The sequence below is a fragment of the Lepidochelys kempii genome, chromosome 2 (genome assembly GCF_965140265.1).
Source record: "Lepidochelys kempii isolate rLepKem1 chromosome 2, rLepKem1.hap2, whole genome shotgun sequence".
NCBI lineage: Eukaryota > Metazoa > Chordata > Testudines > Cheloniidae > Lepidochelys > Lepidochelys kempii.
This window is the reverse complement of record NC_133257.1, coordinates 180,448,988-180,468,727: the sequence shown is the minus strand read 5'-3', so window position 1 is coordinate 180,468,727 and position 19,740 is coordinate 180,448,988. Positions and strand designations below refer to the sequence as shown.

The window sequence follows — 19,740 nt, the reverse complement described above, 5'->3', positions numbered from 1 at the left end:
ATGTACAAAAAATAACTGCATTCAAAAATAAAATAATGTAAAACTTTAGAGCCTACAAGTCCATTCAGTCCTACTTCTTGTTCAGCCAATCACTCAGGACAAACAAGTTTGGTTACAATTTGCAGGAGATAATGCTGCCTGCTTTTGTTTACAATGTCACCTAAAAGTGAGAAAAGGCGTTTGCATGGCATTGTTGTAGCTGGCGTCGCAAGATGTTTACATGCCAGATGCACTAAAGAATCATATGTCCCTTCATGCTTCCACCACCATTCCAGATGACGTGTGTCCATGAGGATGACGGGTTCTACTTGATAACGATTCAAAGCAGCGCAGACCAATGCATGTTCATTTTCAACATCTGAGTCAGATGCCACCAGCAGAAGGTTGATTTTCTTTTTTGGTGGTTTGGGTTCTGTAGTTTCCGTATCGGAGTGTTGCTCTTTTAAGACTTCTGAAAGCATGCTCCACACCTCGTCTCTCTCAGATTTTGGAAGGCACTTCAGATTCTTAAACCTTGGGTGGAGTGCTGTAGCTATTTTTTAGAAATCTCACATTGGTACCTTCTTTGTGTTTTGTCAAATCTACAGTGAAACTGTTCTTAAAACAAACATGTGCTGGGTCATCATCCGAGACTGCTATAACATGAAATATATGGCAGAATGTGGGTAAAACAGAGCAGGGAACATACAATTCTCCCCCAAGGAGTTGAGTCACAAATTTAATTAAGGTTTCAGAGTAACAGCCGTGTTAGTCTGTATTCGCAAAAAAAAAAGGAGGACTTGTGGCACCTTAGAGACTAACCAATTTATTTGAGCATAAGCTTTCATGAGCTACAGCTCACTTCATCGGATGCATACTGTGGAAACTGCAGAAGACATTATATACACAGAGACCATGAAACAATACCTCCTCCCACCCCACTCTCCTGCTGGTAATAGCTTATCTAAAGTGATCACTCTCCTTACAATGTGTATGATAATCAAGTTGGGCCATTTCCAGCACAAAACCAACACATTATTTTTTCAATGAGCATCATCAGCATGGAAGCGTGTCCTCTGGAATGGTGGCTGAAGCATGAAGGGGCATACGAATGTTCAGCATATCCGGCACGTAAATACCTTGCAACACTGCCTACAAAAGTGCCATACAAATGCCTGTTCTCACTTTCTGGTGACATTGTAAATAAGAAGCAGGCAGCATTATCGCCCATGAATTTAAACAAACTTGTTTCTGTTAGCAATTGGCTGAACAAGAAGTAGGATAGAGTGGACTTGTAGGCGCTAAAGTTTTACATTGTTTTGTTTTTGAGTGCAGCTATGTAACAAAAAAAAAAATCTACATTTGTAAGTTACACTTTCATGATAAAGAGATTGCACTACAGTACTTGTATGAGGTGAACTGAAAAATACTATTTCTTTTGTTTTTTACAGTGCAAATATTTGTAATCAAAATAATAATATAAAGTGAGCACTGTACACTTTGTATTCTGTGTTGTAATAAAAATCAATATATTTGAAAATGCAGAAAAAACATCCAAAATATTTGATAGTTTTCAATTGGCATTCTATTGTTTAACAGTGCGATTAATCACGATTAATTTTTTTAATCATGATTAATTTTTTTTGAGTTAATTGCGTGAGTTAACTGCGATTAATTGACAGCCCTACTTTAAACACAGACAGTCCCATTTGAAGTATTGGGACAACACATGTGATTACGATAAGCATTTAACCAGGGCCTATATTATGTTACAGTTTTCCTTTAAGCTGTTATCAAAATCCCACTGGTTTTATCATGACTTGAGACGACCAGAAATTCAAATTGGTATGATTATCAATCTTAATTTCCACCGACATGAAAAAGCAAAAGCACTCACTGACTATTAATAATCACACAAGCCACAGACTTAAAAAGAACAAAAAGGAAGTTGCTTGCTCAAATTAAACCAGTCTTGCTGTAGGAAACTGTGAGAGCCCCCTCGCCACAGATTTAGTAGTTATAGAAAAGAAGCATCCATTGCACAAGCAAAGCAAAAACACACCATAAGAATCTTTGACAGGTAACATCAAAGAGCAGAAAATAGAGGTTGAAGAGCTGTTGAATCAATAAATGCAGATGTATTTAAATATAAAATTAGCAGGAAGGCCTGGAATCAATCATGCAAAAAGAAGAGGAAGTGTGCAAGATGATGATCCGATCAGGTTCTTACCAGGGCTTCATTATCTTCTGCAATTTCTGATAGCGTCTGTAAAATTTAAAAACTTCCACGTGAGGAGATACATTTTAATACAAAAAAAGTACAAGTTTAATAACATTCAGGGATTGACACATAGTATAAAGGGCAATAAATTACTGGCACTTATTCAGAAAGGAAATAGTTCATTATTTGGTGACGGAAAGGGCTTTAGTTAATTCAGAATATCTTTTAACTATCTGGCCTGAATACTTGTTGAAAGACAGAAAGAAAGACAGAAAAGTTTCCAATGAAAAAATAAGTTTTTCATAGATTCATAGATATTAAGGTCAGAAGGGACCATTATGATCATCTAGTCTGACCCCCTGCACAATACAAGCCACAGAATCCCACCCACCCACTCCTGCGATAAACGTCTCACCTATGTCTGAGCTACTGAAGTCATCAAACCATGGTTTAAAGACTTCAAGGAGCAGAGAATCCTCCAGCAAGTGACCCGTGCCCCATGCTACAGAGGAAGGTGAAAAACCTCCAGGGCCTCTTCCAATCTGCCCTGGAGGAAAATTCCTTCCCAACCCCAAATATGGCAATCAGCTGAACCCTGAGCATATGGGCAAGATTCACCAGCCAGATACCCAGGAAAGAATTCTCTGTAGTAACTCAGATCCCACCCCATCTAACATCCCATCACAGGCCATTGGGCCTATTTACCATGAATATTTAAAGATCAATTAATTGCCAAAATCATATTATCCCATCCTACCATCTCCTCCATAAACTTATCGAGTTTAATCTTAAAGCCAGATAGGTCTTTTACCCCCACTGCTTCCCTTGGATAAGTTGAGCATAGATCCTTTTGATCCTATTTATCTTTTCATTAGGAGTGCCTGGGCAGCCTAAATTACTGTTTCTTTGATTCAAAAAGAGTTCATGAAAATAAAAGTGTACACTTAAACATCCTCTAAGGTTGCTATAACATGAAGTTAGTTCTCAGAAAACTCATTTTTTTTACTCCCTGTCTACATTAAAAAAAAAACTCAGAGGAGAAGACATGGCTAAAAATTTTGGTGTAGATGGGTTGTCATCCTGAACAGCCCAGGACAAAATCCTGGCCCTGCTGAAGTAATTAGCAAAACTACCAGTGACGTCAATGGGGCAAGGATTTCATCCCAGGCTTTTAAACATGGCTACAAGGACATGGTGAGGTCATATCTATACAACAGCTTTAAGTCACGTGAGAATCAGTTTCCCTGAGTTATAGCTGTAGTATGCAGGCAGAGACTAAAAGTGGGTCTGTGCTTCAAATGTAGGTTCAAATTTCACACACCTAAATTTATGGGTATCCAGATCCTGGGTGCTGGACTAACCCATTTGAGGAAAGGGGGCCATAGCTGCGAAACATGTACATATGGGTTCAGATTCCAAAAGTCTGGAATCAGGGGGTTTCTAACCTTCATGATAACACCATCCCTGTAACAACTTCCAAAACACTTGGTGCCTATTTGTGGAGGGTGCTTTATGTACCACAGCCAAGAGGGTTTTGTTTAGACATTTCCTATTTTTTCGGAGATATGCAATGCTGTGCAGCGTTAATGAACCAGAAATTATGGCATCATATTACTATATTTAGGAAACTGAAAGCTGAATATTAAGTGGAGGGAAGAGGGAAAAGATAATAAGGAACATTTCAAAGTCACGGTCCACTAATCATGATTTGCAAATCATCATCCCAGTAATAACCAGCTCCAGAAGTGCTGATTATGCCACTAAGCAAGCTAAGGTAAAGAAGCTATGAATGGTGAGATTGGCATTCCAAAAAAAAAATAAAATAAAAAAAAAAATCCTCACTGAATCCAAAGAGCAAATTCGCCTTCTTCACCCCAACTATATTCCCAAATCCTATATGCCAATTGTTATAGAAAACTCTTGATTTTTGCAGTTCTCACTACCCTGTCTTTTTAATCCTTTCTATCCTTTCTTTGGGGGCAACTTTGAGTTGATATAAGAATGTTCTCCAGCATTTATATAGGGATATACCATATTACAAGGTCTGAATTAGTCCAAGGTACTTGGTCACCCAGTTCTGTTGTCCTTACAATGCATTCACAACTTATTCTAGTCATCTTTTAGGATAAGGAAGGCAATTTTCTATGATGAAATGGAGTAGTTATTCACATGGTGCCAAACTTACACTCTGTAGACTATTGATTAAAAAGAAAAATACAGTGAAGTCAAATTTATGTTGCAAGGGGTGTTAGTTGGGTCAGGATTGGGACCACGGTCATCTGCTACTTTGCCACTTCTTCTGATGAATGCTAACATCCTAACTGCTTCAACCAAACACTATCCAGTTCCGTGTCTGCCGCAATATTTGGAACTTCAGTAAGGGGAACTTTGATGATATACGCAGCGATAATGCAGGAGTAGCTCTCCTTCTACCTCCTAATTTGGAAGTGAATGCTTCCTCTACATAAACAGTATGCTATCTGTTCTACGCATAGTGCATCAGTGTGTTGATTGTCATATTCAATTTTTATATTACCGTATATATTCATTCATTAGCATGTTTGTTTATAAGCCGACCCCCCAAGATGGATAGGTAAAAATAGTAAAAACTGTATGACTCTTTCATAAGCCGACCCTATATTTCAGGGGTTGGCACACTTTGGCTCTCGGCCCGTCAGAGTAAGCCGCTGGGGGGGTCGGGACTTTTTGTTTATCTGGAGCGTTCTCAGGCACATAGCCCCTCAGCTCCCTGTGGCCGCAGTTTGCCATTCCCAGCCAATGGGCACTGCGGGAAGTGGCGCCTCACTTTCCACAGCTCCCATTGGCTGGGAATGGCGAACTGCGGCCACATGGAACTGAGGAGCTCCATGCCTGCAGATGCTCCAGGTAAACAAAACCAATGTATTAGATATTTAATTCAATGATTTCATAGAGTTTAAAATCATCAGATTTTGGTGTAGACCCGTTTACAAGCTGACCCCTACTCTTTGATGCGTCACTTTTTTACCAAAAATATTAGGCTTATGAACGAGTATATACGGTATATCTCACAAGTCCAACATATAAAACATGATATTTACATAACATTCATGTACAACTTTTCTTCTATGCGGTTTCCCCATTTCAGTCACTCAGGAAAGGGGCCTTGGGGGAAGAGTGAAAATTGAGTGCCTTCTTGAGATAGCACACGCTCTGCCCAAAGCAAGGCACTGCGGAGAAATACTTTGAGACACTCTTATTAAAGAGTTACATCCTAGAGCAGTGTTTCCCACACAGTTGGTCCTGCTCCACTGGTTGGCCACGGGAAGGGTCTAGGTAGGTCATGTGTCCCAGCAGCACTCCCCTCCACCTGCACTCTTACTTCCCCTGGGCAGTCATGTAGGGAGTGGTATCCAGGCAGCAGCAGCGCAAAGGAAGTGCCTCCAGATCCCACTCTCATTTCCCTTGGGCAGCAGCAACCTGAAGGAAGCAGCTGGAGCCAGCAAACGGAGGTCAACAGGGATTATGGCCTGGCTGCAGGGAGAGAGTGGCTGGCTGGGGCTGCAGGAGGGGGCAGGGCTGGGAAAGCAAGAACCAGGGGGCTGGGAGGTGGAAGCGAGGGGTGGGGAAGGGAGAGAGGGAATCAGGGGCAACAATCAGTCCCCAAAAAAGACAAAATGCAGTTGGTGTGTCACCTTAGTAAAAGGTTTGGGAATTGCTGTTCTAGAGGAAGCATGGTCTTGTGGCTAAGGCACTGCATTTAGATTCCGATACCAACTTTACAGACTTCCTCTGTGACTTGGGGAAAGGGACATAAATGTCCCAGAGTATCACTTCTCCATTTATAAGATCTCTCTAGGTACTCATATGACTCATCAGTATCTGAGCACCTTCCAACTGTTTAAAAACAACAAGTGTGTCTCTTGATTTTCTTCCTTCTGGTCCTTCTTGAAATATAGGGGTTTTGTTTGTGTGTTTGGGGGGATGGATTTTAAGACAAATGCATTTTGCATTTAATTCTGAAAGTGGTGAGGGGTCATTCTCATCTGTTGAGCGAGTGAGTGCCATCATTGAGAAGCTGTTCCTATTAAAGTTCTCTCCCCAACACGATTCCACCTACTGCTCACCAATTTCATCATTCTAATGGAATGCATCTCTGGTGGCAACTCACGGTTGTGGAGAGTGGGTTGGCCTAACGTGGAGGAGTCAGGAAGAAGATTCTGGATTATTGTATCGAAGGTGTCATCCATGTGGATGTTGGAAGTCTACCATAATAATTAGTTTTGTGAATTTCATCACCATGTCAGACAGCATCTCTATCAATTCCTCTGGGAAGGCTTTCATTTTTCAGTGTTTGTAGAGAATTCTGAATTTGGACTTCCTAACAATCTGTGGGTACACTGAGGAAGAATGCTTCCATTCACCTAGCTACCATTGCCGGGGCAAGCGGCATTCCTGTGGTGTTGGAAAACCCTTCTGTTAGTGTAGGAAGCATCTACACTATGGCACTACTATGACATACCTACGGCATCATAATGTAGGATTCCTGTTTGAGGGAAATCTTCCTGCTTTTCAGCCAGGAAGGGAAGAGAATGTCTACTGCACTCAGAAGTTTGTCCTCCCTAGATATGGCCCTGTGGTGTACAGAGGATCCTGGAGAATTGAGGTGAGCCAACACTGTCAGTCAGCCAGGTTTCTGTAATGCAGACCAGGTCAAATGAGTCATCACTGATAAGGTCACATATGGCAAAGATCTTATCGATCAGGAAGGGGATGAGGTCCTGATATTTGCCTTTTCTGGGAATGTGCTGTTTGCTGCTTGCACTGGAATGGATGGGAATAATACTGTCTTCATACCTCACCGGAAAGTTGTGAGGGTAAATTAATTAATTTGTGAAGGACTCATAGTATACTGATGAGCAGATAAATCTATCTATCATACCAGTTTCCATAAAGGAAAAAAACCCTCAAAGTGAATGCTAACATAATGTAAAAGAGCGAATAATGAAAGGTTACTGGTTTAGACATTCTGCTACCACAATATGTTCAGTGTTTGGCCTCGAAGGAACTTTGTGATAATTTTCTGGCTGAATCCCAAAAAAACAGCAGTTCCATTTGGAATTCCCCAACCCACACAAATTTAAATTCTTGCTGAAAGTGCATTGTAATATATGCCAAGAGCAGCTTCCAGCTGAGACAAACTTAGCACAGCTCCGACTGGGTCAACTGCCTTTTGGCTCATGTGGGAAGATTGCTGCCTATGAATCAAAAAGGAGTCCTAGTCTGGGTGCTTTTCTACACTTGAAACACTGCAGCTCTGCCGCTGTAGAACTTCAGTGTAGACACTACCTACACCAACGGGAGAGGTTCTCCTGTCGGCTCTGTCTACACAGGGGTTAGGTGAGTTTAACTATGTCACGCAGGGGTGTGAATTCACACCCCTGAACAGCACAGCTGGGTTGACCTAACTCTTTAGTGTAGATCAGGCCTCAGCCAAGGTAATCTACAAGACACACACATACTTTATCTACGCTAAGGTGTTTTTGTGAAAATTTCACACCATGGGTAATGCCATTGCAGCTCTATTGGTGTTAGCAATATCAAGAGGGCTAAAACAGACACGTCGCCCATGGCTGACTGGGCTTGTACACACTACCACTTATGTCAGTACAATTTATGTTGCTTAGGGATGTGAATGAGCCACACCTCTGTGCGACGTAAGTTACACCAACCTAAGCACTAGTGTGGACAGTGCCACGTCGGCAGGAGAGCTTCTCCTGCCAACATTGCTACCACTTCTCGCAGAGGTGGTTTTATTGTGCCAACGGGGGACCTCTCCCGTCGGCATAGAGCATCTTCACCAGACATGCTACAGCAGCACAGCTGCTTCTAGTATACACTAGCCCTAAGTGTTTTTAAACACCATGTATCTAAACATACTCGCCTCAGAGTAGATTTAAACAATACTGTGTTAATCACACCAGGCAGGGGACACAAGTCTAGGAGCTTCATCTACAGTATGGCTCCAACTTTGTGGAAAGACAATGTTAGGGAAAATGGAAATTTTTCACAAATGTTCCCTCATGTAGGCAATACAGCAAGTTCAGCTACTGGACAGATGAAGGATCTGCTAAACCAAATTTAGTCTCTAGCTGGATTTTCAGGCATAACATTAGGATATCTGCATTTTGGACATCACACCCCATTTAAAATCAAGGGGATAATTAACTGCATTTCAGAAATGTTTCTCGCTCGGCTAACTCTTACCATTTTTTTAAACATATGGTAGGATTTTTTTTAGTGGCCACAACATCCCAGCTCCCGGAAAAAGCTTCAACCACATACAAAACAAATGATACTCAAGAAACCTATGCAACATGAAGTACTGTTGCCTAGCAGCCCCAGAACCAATGAAAAATATTTAAGTAAGTAGGGGGGGTTGTTTGTACCAATTCCTGTTTAATATCATTTAATATCTGATCAGGGGTCAAACTAAGTAATAATTTGATGTTTGCAAAAAAAAAAAAAATTTACTACTATAGCAGCAGCACTTCCACTCATAGAAGCCAAATGTCTTCATGCATCACAGAAAGAAAGACAGACGCCAACCAGCCACGCCTCTGGAAAACTGCAAATCCTGTGATTTTAAACTGGTCTCATCGTTTTCCTCAAATTTTAAGTTTTCATGCTAAGAAACAGCCTATTTTTCTATTTTCATTGTGAGGAGTGTTCAGAAATTTAAAGCCACCGCACTGTTTCCCTTTTCACCCCGTTTTACAGAAATCTCTCTCTTGCCAAAAAAAAAAAAAAAAAATGCAAAAGTACAAAGCGTCTACCTTCCCCCTCCAGTTCACCTCAGCGAGGTGTGAATATCAACACTTAGTTAGGGCTATTTAAATGCTAATGTTTTTAAGTATGGGCAAGGTAAGAAAAACAACACTGAAGTCTATCTTGGGATCCACATGGCTACAACTACACTGCACACAATTACACTGAAGTCAAGGCATTGAATCGAAAAACAGGATCTTCAGTGCTCTTCCTTCCGCCCCATTTTTAAGGACGTGCTCTTTGCTGACTCATTCTTTAAAGTGGGCTTTTCCTGTTGCATACAATGCCTAGGTTGGAAAGACACCAGGAAATAAAAAGGAAAAATTCCAAGCATGAAGCACCTGGGAAGAAAAAAAAAAAAAACAATCCAGACAAACACACTTTCCTGATTTGTAGCAATTGTAAATGGAAAATGGGCACCTGGCTCTTTTTAATTTTCTTTACTTCCACTACTACATCCCTATCATCGGGGGCGGGGGGTGGAGGGGATGCTGTGGTTTCCTTTGTGAGCATAATGGACCAGCAGTGTAGAAAGCACTTTTTTTCCCAGTGTTGTCAAACAACATAATCAAATCATGATTCCGTCTGGCAGTTTAGATGGGATTGAACCATGTGTTACCAAATCATGCTCTCACTTGGACTTTGGAGGGCTTTAAGGATTAAAACAAGATTTGGTCCCATTTATATTGCAAGACGTGTTTTAACCGTGTTTGGAGATTCCTATGTTGTAAGTTTGTCACCTGACAGATTCTATAAAGAATGTAAGACTTTTACTTGCTGCTTTGGCTCAGGTGTCTTTTGTGGCACATTGTGGATGATCATTCACCAACGAGGATAAGAACATGAAAAATTCGATACTGATAATTTTTATAGTTTTCCATTGGCCTTGTACAGAATACCATGTGAAAAGTGAGTTAAGAGGTAGAATTTAGCACGGTCTTCCCCTAAATTAGGTCTTGAACAACATGATCTGTTTAATTTGTGCTTAATGCATGCATGCTTGTGACATAGCTGCCAGTGCTGTAGCTGCATGAAGAGTACGTCTGACTTGCTCATTGGAAGATTTCTCTCTCTTAAAAAAAAAAACCCCAACAACAAAAACATGAATAACAATTTAGAAATCAATTCAGATTAATCTGCTCTGGCTGCATTTGTGATTTCCAACAGCAAAAAGGCATAATTCCTCTAATAAAGAAATTGAAGCAACTTTCCTCCTCTTCCTTCCCACAAACCAGTTACGTCCCTATTCATGCAGGCCAGGTCTACATGACAAAGTATTGCTGGCATAGCTATGTCAGTCAAGGGTGTGATCTTTGACCAGCATAGCTGTACTGGCAAGAGCCCCTAGTGCAGATGCAATGATATCATGATAAAAGTTTTTGCTGATAGAGCTTATTTCACTTGCAGGGGGTGGGGGCGGGGTTGCTGGCTGGAATAAGCTATAGTGGCAAAAGCACAAGCAAGCCACATCCACACTAGGAGCTCTTTGCCAGTATAATATGCCAGTAAACTACATTAGCAAAGCGCTGCTAGAGTAGACCTGGTCCTAGATGCAACAATAAATTGAACTTAGTTGCTGTCACCCTTATCCTACCACACAGCTATGTTGTGAGCATGTTCCCTGGCATAGTCATTTTTATTATGTACAATTCAGAAAAACTCCCTGTTCTCAATAGCAATGGAAAATGCTTTAGAACTATGCTGTTAACACAGTTGTTTCTAGCATAAAGGCAGGACTGCCAACAGCGAGCATTCAAAAATCATACATCTGGCCCCCAAAATCATGAGATTTATTTTAAAATCTCAGTATTAAAAGCAGTGTTCTTTTTATTTGCCTTCTGACTTTTCAGCCTTTAGGCTTCATGTTTTCAAAGTTTTTCTCTGCATCTATAAGAGCTAAAAACTTTTTTTAAAAATAGGAAAGCTGATTCCAGGAGCTGGGGCTTTAAGAAAAAAAACACTAAATATCATGAGACTTATTATAGAGCACGAGAACTGGCAACACCAATGTTATTTGCTAAAATACTGATTCTGGGCTAGATTATGGGCTATAGTAGCCCGGGGCGGGGGAGGTTGTGGTGAGGAGACCACACCTCAGGAGGCACAGCAAGGAGACTGTGCCTGACTAAGGCACAATCTCTTTCAGACAATTCTGCTTCTGTTTCCCAAGTATAGGGGTGCACATTTTGCACCAGCCATTAGGGCAGCTCAGAGCCGGGCGGGGGCAGGAAATTGTTGAACGTCTTGCTTCCTCCCTTCCCTCTTTTCAGTGTTCTTTTCCCTGAGGGCGAACAGTAACAAGTAGTCTCTTGACCCTGTATGTCAATTCCTGTGCATCAGGATCAGGAAAACTACCTGCACATACCTCTGTGGCCAAGCACAACCTGGGTTTCTTGTGCAAGATAATATAGTAATAAACCTATTAAGAAATGCTACGTACTAGATGGAAACAGCTCATTTTAAAAAACCCCAATAACTTTCTCTAGCGTATGAAGAGTCTGAAGTCACTTCTTGTGCATGCATGTGTGCAGTCCTTTTTGTGTATAAAGACCCGAAGTCCCAGAGATGACTCGACACCAGGATGCCTAGTGTTGGTAATCAGCATTTACTTGTTTTGGGGGCTCTGAAGTACCCACTTTTATAGTCCAGCTGCATCTCAAAGCAAATACAAGAACGCTTTCCAATTTCTTGATTTTGGTTAGTAAAAATAAAAATACAGCATACTCAGAAAGCCTGAAAGAGAAGCAAGCTGAGCATTCTTACTGGAGCATAAGCATTGTGCCAGCTGCATCAATCAACCTGAGTGAGATGGACGCAAGCAGTTTCTAGACTTGCTACCACTCCACAGCTACTAAGAAAAATATTGGTATTGACCAGACACACTTGCAGCTTCATTAGGGCCCTGTCCACACTATGATCAGACCGCTGCTAGCTACAATATTTTAATCTCAGCGCACACAGCTCCTACGGCCCTTTTATTCCAAATGGTGTAGTGGTCAGGTAGGAGATCTTGGCAGAAATACATAACTATACAGTATGAAATTAAAAAAAAAAAAAAAAAAAATAGGAATTTACAAAACTCTCCTGAATGTTTACTATCCAGTCTCCATTCACTAGAGAGTATGTAGCAAAATGGTCATTTTAATTTTCTTGAACCAATGCACTGTATACATGCAGTGTAAAGAACAAGCTGGGATGTAAGTGGGAGACACTGATAACTCCTGTCAATGATTTTTATTTTAATTACACCAGATTAGTAGCAAGACACGTACAGCTACCTGGAAAATCCAGGGATATCCTAGTCCAGCGTTTTCCAAACTGTGTTCCGTGGAACACTAATGTTCCGCATGATGTGAATAGGTGTTCCGTGAAAGAATCGTAATTAAAAAAAAAAAAAAAGGGTCTTGCCCTTGATTTTTCTACTACTTTATATGCGCTTTCCAGTTAGAAATTGTTAGTTCAAGTTATTTTAAAATTTGTATTTTTGCTTTGTTTTATAAAATAAAATATATTTGAGTATAAACGGCACATTTTTTATTGAAAACCAAACAACTACAAAATAATAAGTGTTCCATAAATATATACCAGGTGTTCCGTGGCCAGAAGAGTTTGGAAACACTGTCCTAGTCAGTAAAACGGGGAATCATAACTATCACTGAAGGAATGGAATGAGGGACAAACAAGCCAGCTGTAAATACGGAGCTGGATTCCTCACTGGCAAATGTGGCATAAACTTCAGAGCTTCACTGTGCCTGTCCGCTGAAGGTTAACAAGGGCTTTTTCTTCACCACAGATGGGCTTGTCTATACTGGCAATTTACAGCGCTGCAACTTTCTCGCTTAGGGGTGTGAAAAAACACCCCCCTGAGCGCAGCAAGTTTCAGCGCTGTAAAGTGCCAGTGTAGACAGTGCACCAGCGGTAGGAGCCGCTACATCCCTTCTGGAGGTGGGGTTTTTTAGAGCACTGGGAGAGCTCTCTCCCAGCGCTCTGCCGTGACCACACAAGCCACGTTAAAGCGCTGCAGAGCTTTAACGTTGCCAGTGTAGACTAGCCCAAAGCTAGCTAGAGGTATAACTTGAGCGTTGCCTCTAACTTGAGTCTCATCCACACACAAATCACTAACTCTAATATGGTGGTGCTTTAAACTAGAGCTGGCTGATCCACCAGGGGATATAGTCTAAAGCTCAAGTTAGCATAACTCATCAGCTGCTAGCACAACCATGCTATAGTGTGGACGCAAACGAGCTTTACTTGAGCAACCCCAGTCCTCCAATGCCTTCCCATACTTCCCCCAAACAAGGTCTCCCACAATTCACTGGGAACGTATTCCGAGAAGTCTTAGCGCCACACGCAACTGAGTGCTGCACTAGCATGGACATGGCACCTGAAGTGTGGTTTTGAATTGAGGCTGCTCTCACTCAAGCTAGGCTAACTCAAGAACATGTAACTCAAGTTAACTCTGCAGTGAAGACCAATCATCAGACTCACAATGAAGATCAAGACAGTCAAGATTAAAGCAGAACAGCAGAGCGTAAGAGAGCCCAGGAGAAAGAGTGCATGTGTGTGTTAGGTTCAGAATTTGCCCTTTCCATTTTCACCAAAACTCTAAATTAAGTTTTCTATCCTTCTGGCTATTAGGCATGAGCTTACCGAGGATTTACTGAATAAAAGGACACAGTATAAAACTTGAACAAGATGCACTGTGCAGTGCAGATGTCCTTGCTCCATAATTACTCTCACCTAACCAAACTTTAAAAACAAAATCAGACTGCAATCACTCCAGTCACCACTGCAAATTGCAGAGGCTCTGATGAGCTAAACAAGGAGGAAGAATATAGTGAGCAGTTATAAGTCATCAACATGTGAATCCATTGGAAAGTCTTTGGTCCTGATTCTCTGCTCTGGCACACCAGTTTTAGGGTTTGCCTACACTGGATATTTTTGCACCAGTGTACATGCCCTGATATAGCTACCCTGTTGCAAACCTCTAGTGCAGACATGATGCACCAGCAAAAGAGCAGCTTGTACTAGTGCAGCTTATACCTGTTTGAAAGCCCTGTCAATGGAAGACACTTTTTATATCGGTGTAGTAGATCTACACAAATGCCCAGCCTACATACAGAGGCAAGGTGGATGAGGTAATATCTTTAATTGGGCCAACTTCTGCTTTCAAGATTACACAGAGCTGCTTGAAAGCTTGACTCTCTCACCAACAGAACTTGGTCCAATAAAAGATATTACCTCACCCACCTCTCTCTCTAATATCCTGGGACCAGCACAGCTGCAACAACATTGCATACAGCCTGCATATAGAACAGGAGTACTTGTGGCACCTTAGAGACTGCATATACACACACTTGAACTTATTTAACTAGGAGTATGTGAGGACACTAATTAATTTAAACCTGGCTTATATTGATTTACCTTAATTTGGTCTTTAACCAACAAATGCTGAAGCAATATTAGCCAATTTAACAAAAAATTATTGAAAAGTTATTTTAATTAAGCCAGTACAACTTGTGTGTCTAGATCAGCCTTGGTTTTGTTCTACTGCATGTACATCAGTGCCTAAATCTCTAATACAGACAAGTCCTTATGCCAGTGTAAAAGTGTTGTGAGGGAGTGCAGAATCAAACCCTTTGTATCACTACCTGGATTGCAAGCAGTAATCTAAAATATCCACATAGGTGCCCTTCATGGTATCTGATAGAGTGATAGCAAATCACTATCTGTAAACAGCACCTTTCATCCAAGGATCTCAAAAGCCGTTGCAAACAGAAACTATTAAAGTATTACTTAATAGTGTGATGCACCAACTGGTGGGGGGGGGGGGGTCTATTTTGCACAAACTTCCAACAACTGCCTCAATCCTATGCCCATTGAAGTGAACAACAGAACTCTCGGTTACTTTAATGGAACAGGATAAGGCCACTTCACACTGGTAAAAATGGCTGACATTTTCAAAAAGAGTGAAAGGGAGTCAGGTACCTAAATCCTATTGACTTGTAAAAATCTTTGAAAATCCCATCAAAAATGAAACTAAAATTAAAAACATAAAATTAAAGAAAGCAAAAGGAAGTGGATTTTTTTTACATTGTATCAAAAAGTATAAATTTAAAAAAACAGTTATTAGTTGTCACTATTTAACAGGAATCTTGGGATCAAAAGTTTAACAAATGAAGCTTGTTATTTCGGGGCAATGAAGACCATGTTGATTCCTGGGCTTTGTGGCACAGAAGTGACTTGTGACTTCCTAAGATTTCTTTTTCCCTCTGGGAAAACAACATATTTTTACAAGGTTTCATGTGATTGCACAGATATTGTTTTAGTAGCAGAGGACTGTTCAGATACTGCTTTTCATTTTCTTATGTTCATTTAGTTTTAGAAAGTGAGAAGTGTTTACCAATATTTCAAGCTAAAATAGTGTGTACGAGAGAGAGACACACAAAAAAGTGGTGAAAACAAACGTTACAGTTCAAGTAAAATACTTACTCTGTGCCACTTTCAACCATCTGCGTTAGGAGAGAGATACCATCTAGATTTATAAATTCCTGGGCAAACGTAACATCCCGTGAGTAACTGGCTAAGTCTTTCAGTGCTTCTAACTTGGCGTCCATACTAGAAGATTGGATCCTCTCATGAAGCTGCTGTGCATTTTGAGCCTCACCAGAGACAAAAGAGAAAAAAAAAACACATTAAAAAAACCTCCTCAAACCCTTAGTTATAAATGAAATGTGCAAATGATGTACTGGGGCCCCAAATTTCTCTGAACGGAACGGATTATTATTTGTATCGCGGTAGCACCCAAGAGACCAGTCCTAGACCGGTATCCCTTTATACTGGGCACTGTAAAAAAAAAAAAAAAAAAAAAAAACACCACAAAACAAAATAAAAAAAGACAGTCCATGGCCCAAAAAGCTTATGTACCCTTAATATGAAGTGTGACCCAAACAATAAAACTACCCCCAAAAGCCAAGTACATAAATGTAGTTTCTTTATAATTAGGACAATGATAGTTTTTTTCAAATCTACATTTATTCCATTCAACGCACTATTCCATCACCCTTAAACAAAAATATATCATCTTACTCCAGATCCTATGCAGAGCGCACATGGTACTGATTTCTGTTTCTTCCGCTCCTTTCCCTACCCCTTTTTCTTTTTCTCAGTTTTATATCCATAGTATTTGTATTTCCAAAGAACATGGGAATGATTTCCTCCTAAACTATATGATGTTATCACACATACATCATCTTATTCACTCAACTGAATCACATATTAAAAATATCCTACCCATCAATGTTTAGCTCTCTGATGAGAAATAATGTGAAATCTGACAGGAACAGAAAAAGTAAAGAGCTAAAGGGATTTTTTTAAATTAAATTGTCCAGAAGCCATGTAAATCTGTTTTGCATAGTTAAGCAAATACTTTAAAATACATTAATTTCACATTTTCAGTCAATGCTCCCAGAATAACAATTACCAGGATACAATGTCCAAAATCTTCAGCTAACAGCTAACCAATCTTTCTGTTATTGATACAGCCTTTCCTGCTGTACTCAGATGCTTGTAAAATTCAGTTCCTACAACACTCTTATGTGCATTGAATTAAGTGTGAATCTGAAGCAGCAGACCATTAGGAAACTGAATTAATGGTAAGGGAGGTACACTCTCCCTTACCATTAATTCACTCTGGCACAGTCACTCTCTGATATTATATTTACACTAGGGAAAGCTGAATTTGTTCTGGATGACAATTTCTTTGCTATATAATAATTATTCTACACCTGCAAGGACAATGGCTTTTCAGTAGGTGCTGTGAATATCCAGAATGGAATGTATAAGTGAATATTTTTGAACAGGAGAGATTGGAAATAATGAAAACCAATATGTACTTTATATATAACCCTCTATTTATCGATTTCAGAATGCTTGATAAACATTAATAAATTAAGCCTCCCAACATCCCCTTTCCCCCCCCCACCCTCCCAGGAGGTAAGAAAGGATCATTTTCCTCCATTTTACAGATGAGTAAATTAAGGCACACAGAGGTTAAGTGATTTGCTGAAAGCCATGCATGAAGCCTATGACAGAGACAAGTACAGACCCCAGCTCTCCCAACTTCCACATTAGTCACAACACTGTTTTTCACACACACACACACACACACACACACACACACTCGTAAGGCCTCTACGAAAGAAAATAAGTTTTGCCAATAGGAGCACAATTTTCTTTCTAAAGGGAGGACACATTATCCTACAGCATCTATTGAAAAGCCATTATTATTTCAAACAAAAATTCAACAGTCATCTCCTACCTCCCCAAACAATCTTTCATTGAGATTTTCCTTCTCTCCCCAGGCCAGGTCTACACCTAAAACTTACGTCAACTTAGGGCAGGTCTACACTATGGGTTTAACTCGACCTAAGTTACGTAACTCCAGCTACGTGAATAATGTAGCTGGAGTCAACGTAGCTTAGATTGACTTATTATGATATCTACAGCACGCTGTGTCGAGCTATGCCACAGTAACTCCCATAATGTAGATAAGCCTTCAGTCTCCATGACTGTTACATCTGGGAAGGATGGCTAGCTGCTGGCATGGAGATTTTGCAAAATATTATTTCTCAGAACAAATTTAACTTCTATGAGTTGTTACCCACTCTAGACTGGACATTTTGGAGGGTCTTCAAAAGTACTACATCAGCTCAGCTGAACTCACTTTGAAAATGGTTTCAAAGACATCATTAAACATGTTACTGAAACAAACCACACTCAAAATCTATTTAGAAGACCTTCACTACTGCTGCACGAAGAAAAGTCACAAACTAGAATGTTACGGTCCCATCTACAGAGATATAACCAACAAATTTGACAATGATCATTAAAGACAGTTACAAAACAGGATGGTTGGTTGCGTGAATGGGGCTAGATGTTGTCGTAACTATGCTTTAGTAAGAGCGGAGATCTAGGCTAATAGTCCATCTACACTGCAAAACTGCTGTGTTGGGGGATCACATGGTAACTTGATAATGTCCTGACCATGTTTTTTTATGGCAGTTTGATCTTGCCTGTGTGGATAGGACCTAAAACAGTTACAGAAATTTGCTGCAGCCTTGTAAAGGCCAAGTTTTGCCACTGACTACAGTGGGGTAAAGATTTCACCCATGGCTGTAACAGTTCTATAACATTTGTGCAATATAGTTTGGTCCATTCTACACAGGCTAGCCAAACCATGATGTAACCTAGCTATGATATAATAGTAGTTAAACTCACTTTTGGCTGTGTAGATGGGAACTTAGTCATCTCCTCAACTACATTTGCCTACACCAATGTTAATGCTACACTAACTGTAGTGCAACAGCAAAAGATTTCCTGAACAATGAATGTGGACAAAGCTTAACAGGCCAAAGGTCAAAGTTTCTAGGCAGTGGCGCCTATGGTATGTAAAGCAACCCCCTGCAAGTCTGTGCATCCAGAAACCTGCATTCTTTTTGCCATCAGAAGAGAGAAGAACTGGTATTGGCAGATCAGATCTTGTTTAGAGAGTAAAGAAATATTTTTCTTAACAGAAATATTGGTAATTGTCTCATGTGGCACCTGGCCAAATATGTAATGTTGGCTATTGGCATTATGTGCCACATGGATGAAAATATTGTTGCACTGAACAACACGAAGCCCTCAAAAATCTCCAATTCTTGTTGCCATAGTGCTCATATGTGCTCTTACAGCATGTACAGTCTTGCTGAACAATGTATTAAAATGACACCCAGATGATGCATGCTGAGTGGTTACCAGGGTGCTCTTTTAATGATTTATAATTCATCAGTGGATGGACAGTAGAGAGCATCGCTCATTAAAGAACAGTAGAGCTGGCTGCCACATGTCTGTTCTTATTAAAATATGATCCAGGTAGGAATAAAAAATAAACCCCTTTTGAGAAATATGATGAGGGGAATTAGCCAGAACACTGCTGTTCCAATAAAGTAAGGGTTGTATTAAATGCTCTCCAGCTTAGAAGAGGAAGAGGCAGAGGAGGAGAACAGGAAGCTTGTGAAATGCACTCTGTCAAAGCTGGAGTATTTCAAAAGGCCTCCAAGAAACCTAAAATATCTGTCTAGTCTTGTTGAAAGGACAGCCAGGATAGGCTGCACTGTCTGAAGTAGAGACAGCTTGACAGGACTGTCAGTTTTACAATAAAAAAGAAATGATCTAAGTCCAAGGTAGGAATTTGCATAGAAAACTCCTCAACCCTTTGAAGGTTAGGAACTCCTAGGAAGGGTTCCACTGACTGCTATAGATAAACCCATCACTGTACACTGCCTAAGTACTCCTGGCATAGGAGAATACTTCAGCCCTCGTATCTTTAAACTTTGCAAACAATTAAAACACAAACTTAGGGAAGAGGAAGAGCGTCAGCCTGGGAAGGAGGTTGCAGAAATTCTGAATCCAGACATTCTCAAACATTGATGCACTCTGGGTGAAATCCTGACCCTACCGGCTTCAACAGCAAAACTCTCAATGATTAAGTTCTTCAGGGCAGGGACTCTCTTTGTTCTGTACAGTGCCTAGCACAATGGGATCCTGGTTCATGACTGGGACTCCTAAGCACTAAAGTAATACAAATAATAATGGCAAAACACCAATTGACTTCAATAGGGACAGGATTTTACTCTTTGTCCTTTACAACATAATTTAAGAAACATATCACGAAATACAAGATTGTGTAC

General features: G+C 40.4%; 1 protein-coding gene across 1 annotated transcript in view; it reads right to left on the bottom strand.

Moving 5' to 3' along the window:
- Positions 1–19,740, bottom strand: part of ELMO1 (engulfment and cell motility 1) — a 413,997-nt gene that overhangs the window by 272,369 nt on the left and 121,888 nt on the right. The window contains exons 6-7 of the mRNA XM_073332875.1: positions 15,500–15,669; positions 2,210–2,245 (exon numbers count right to left, since the gene is read on the bottom strand). Coding sequence (XP_073188976.1) covers positions 2,210–2,245; positions 15,500–15,669 — 206 coding nt within the window. The remainder of the gene's footprint in view (positions 1–2,209; positions 2,246–15,499; positions 15,670–19,740) is intronic.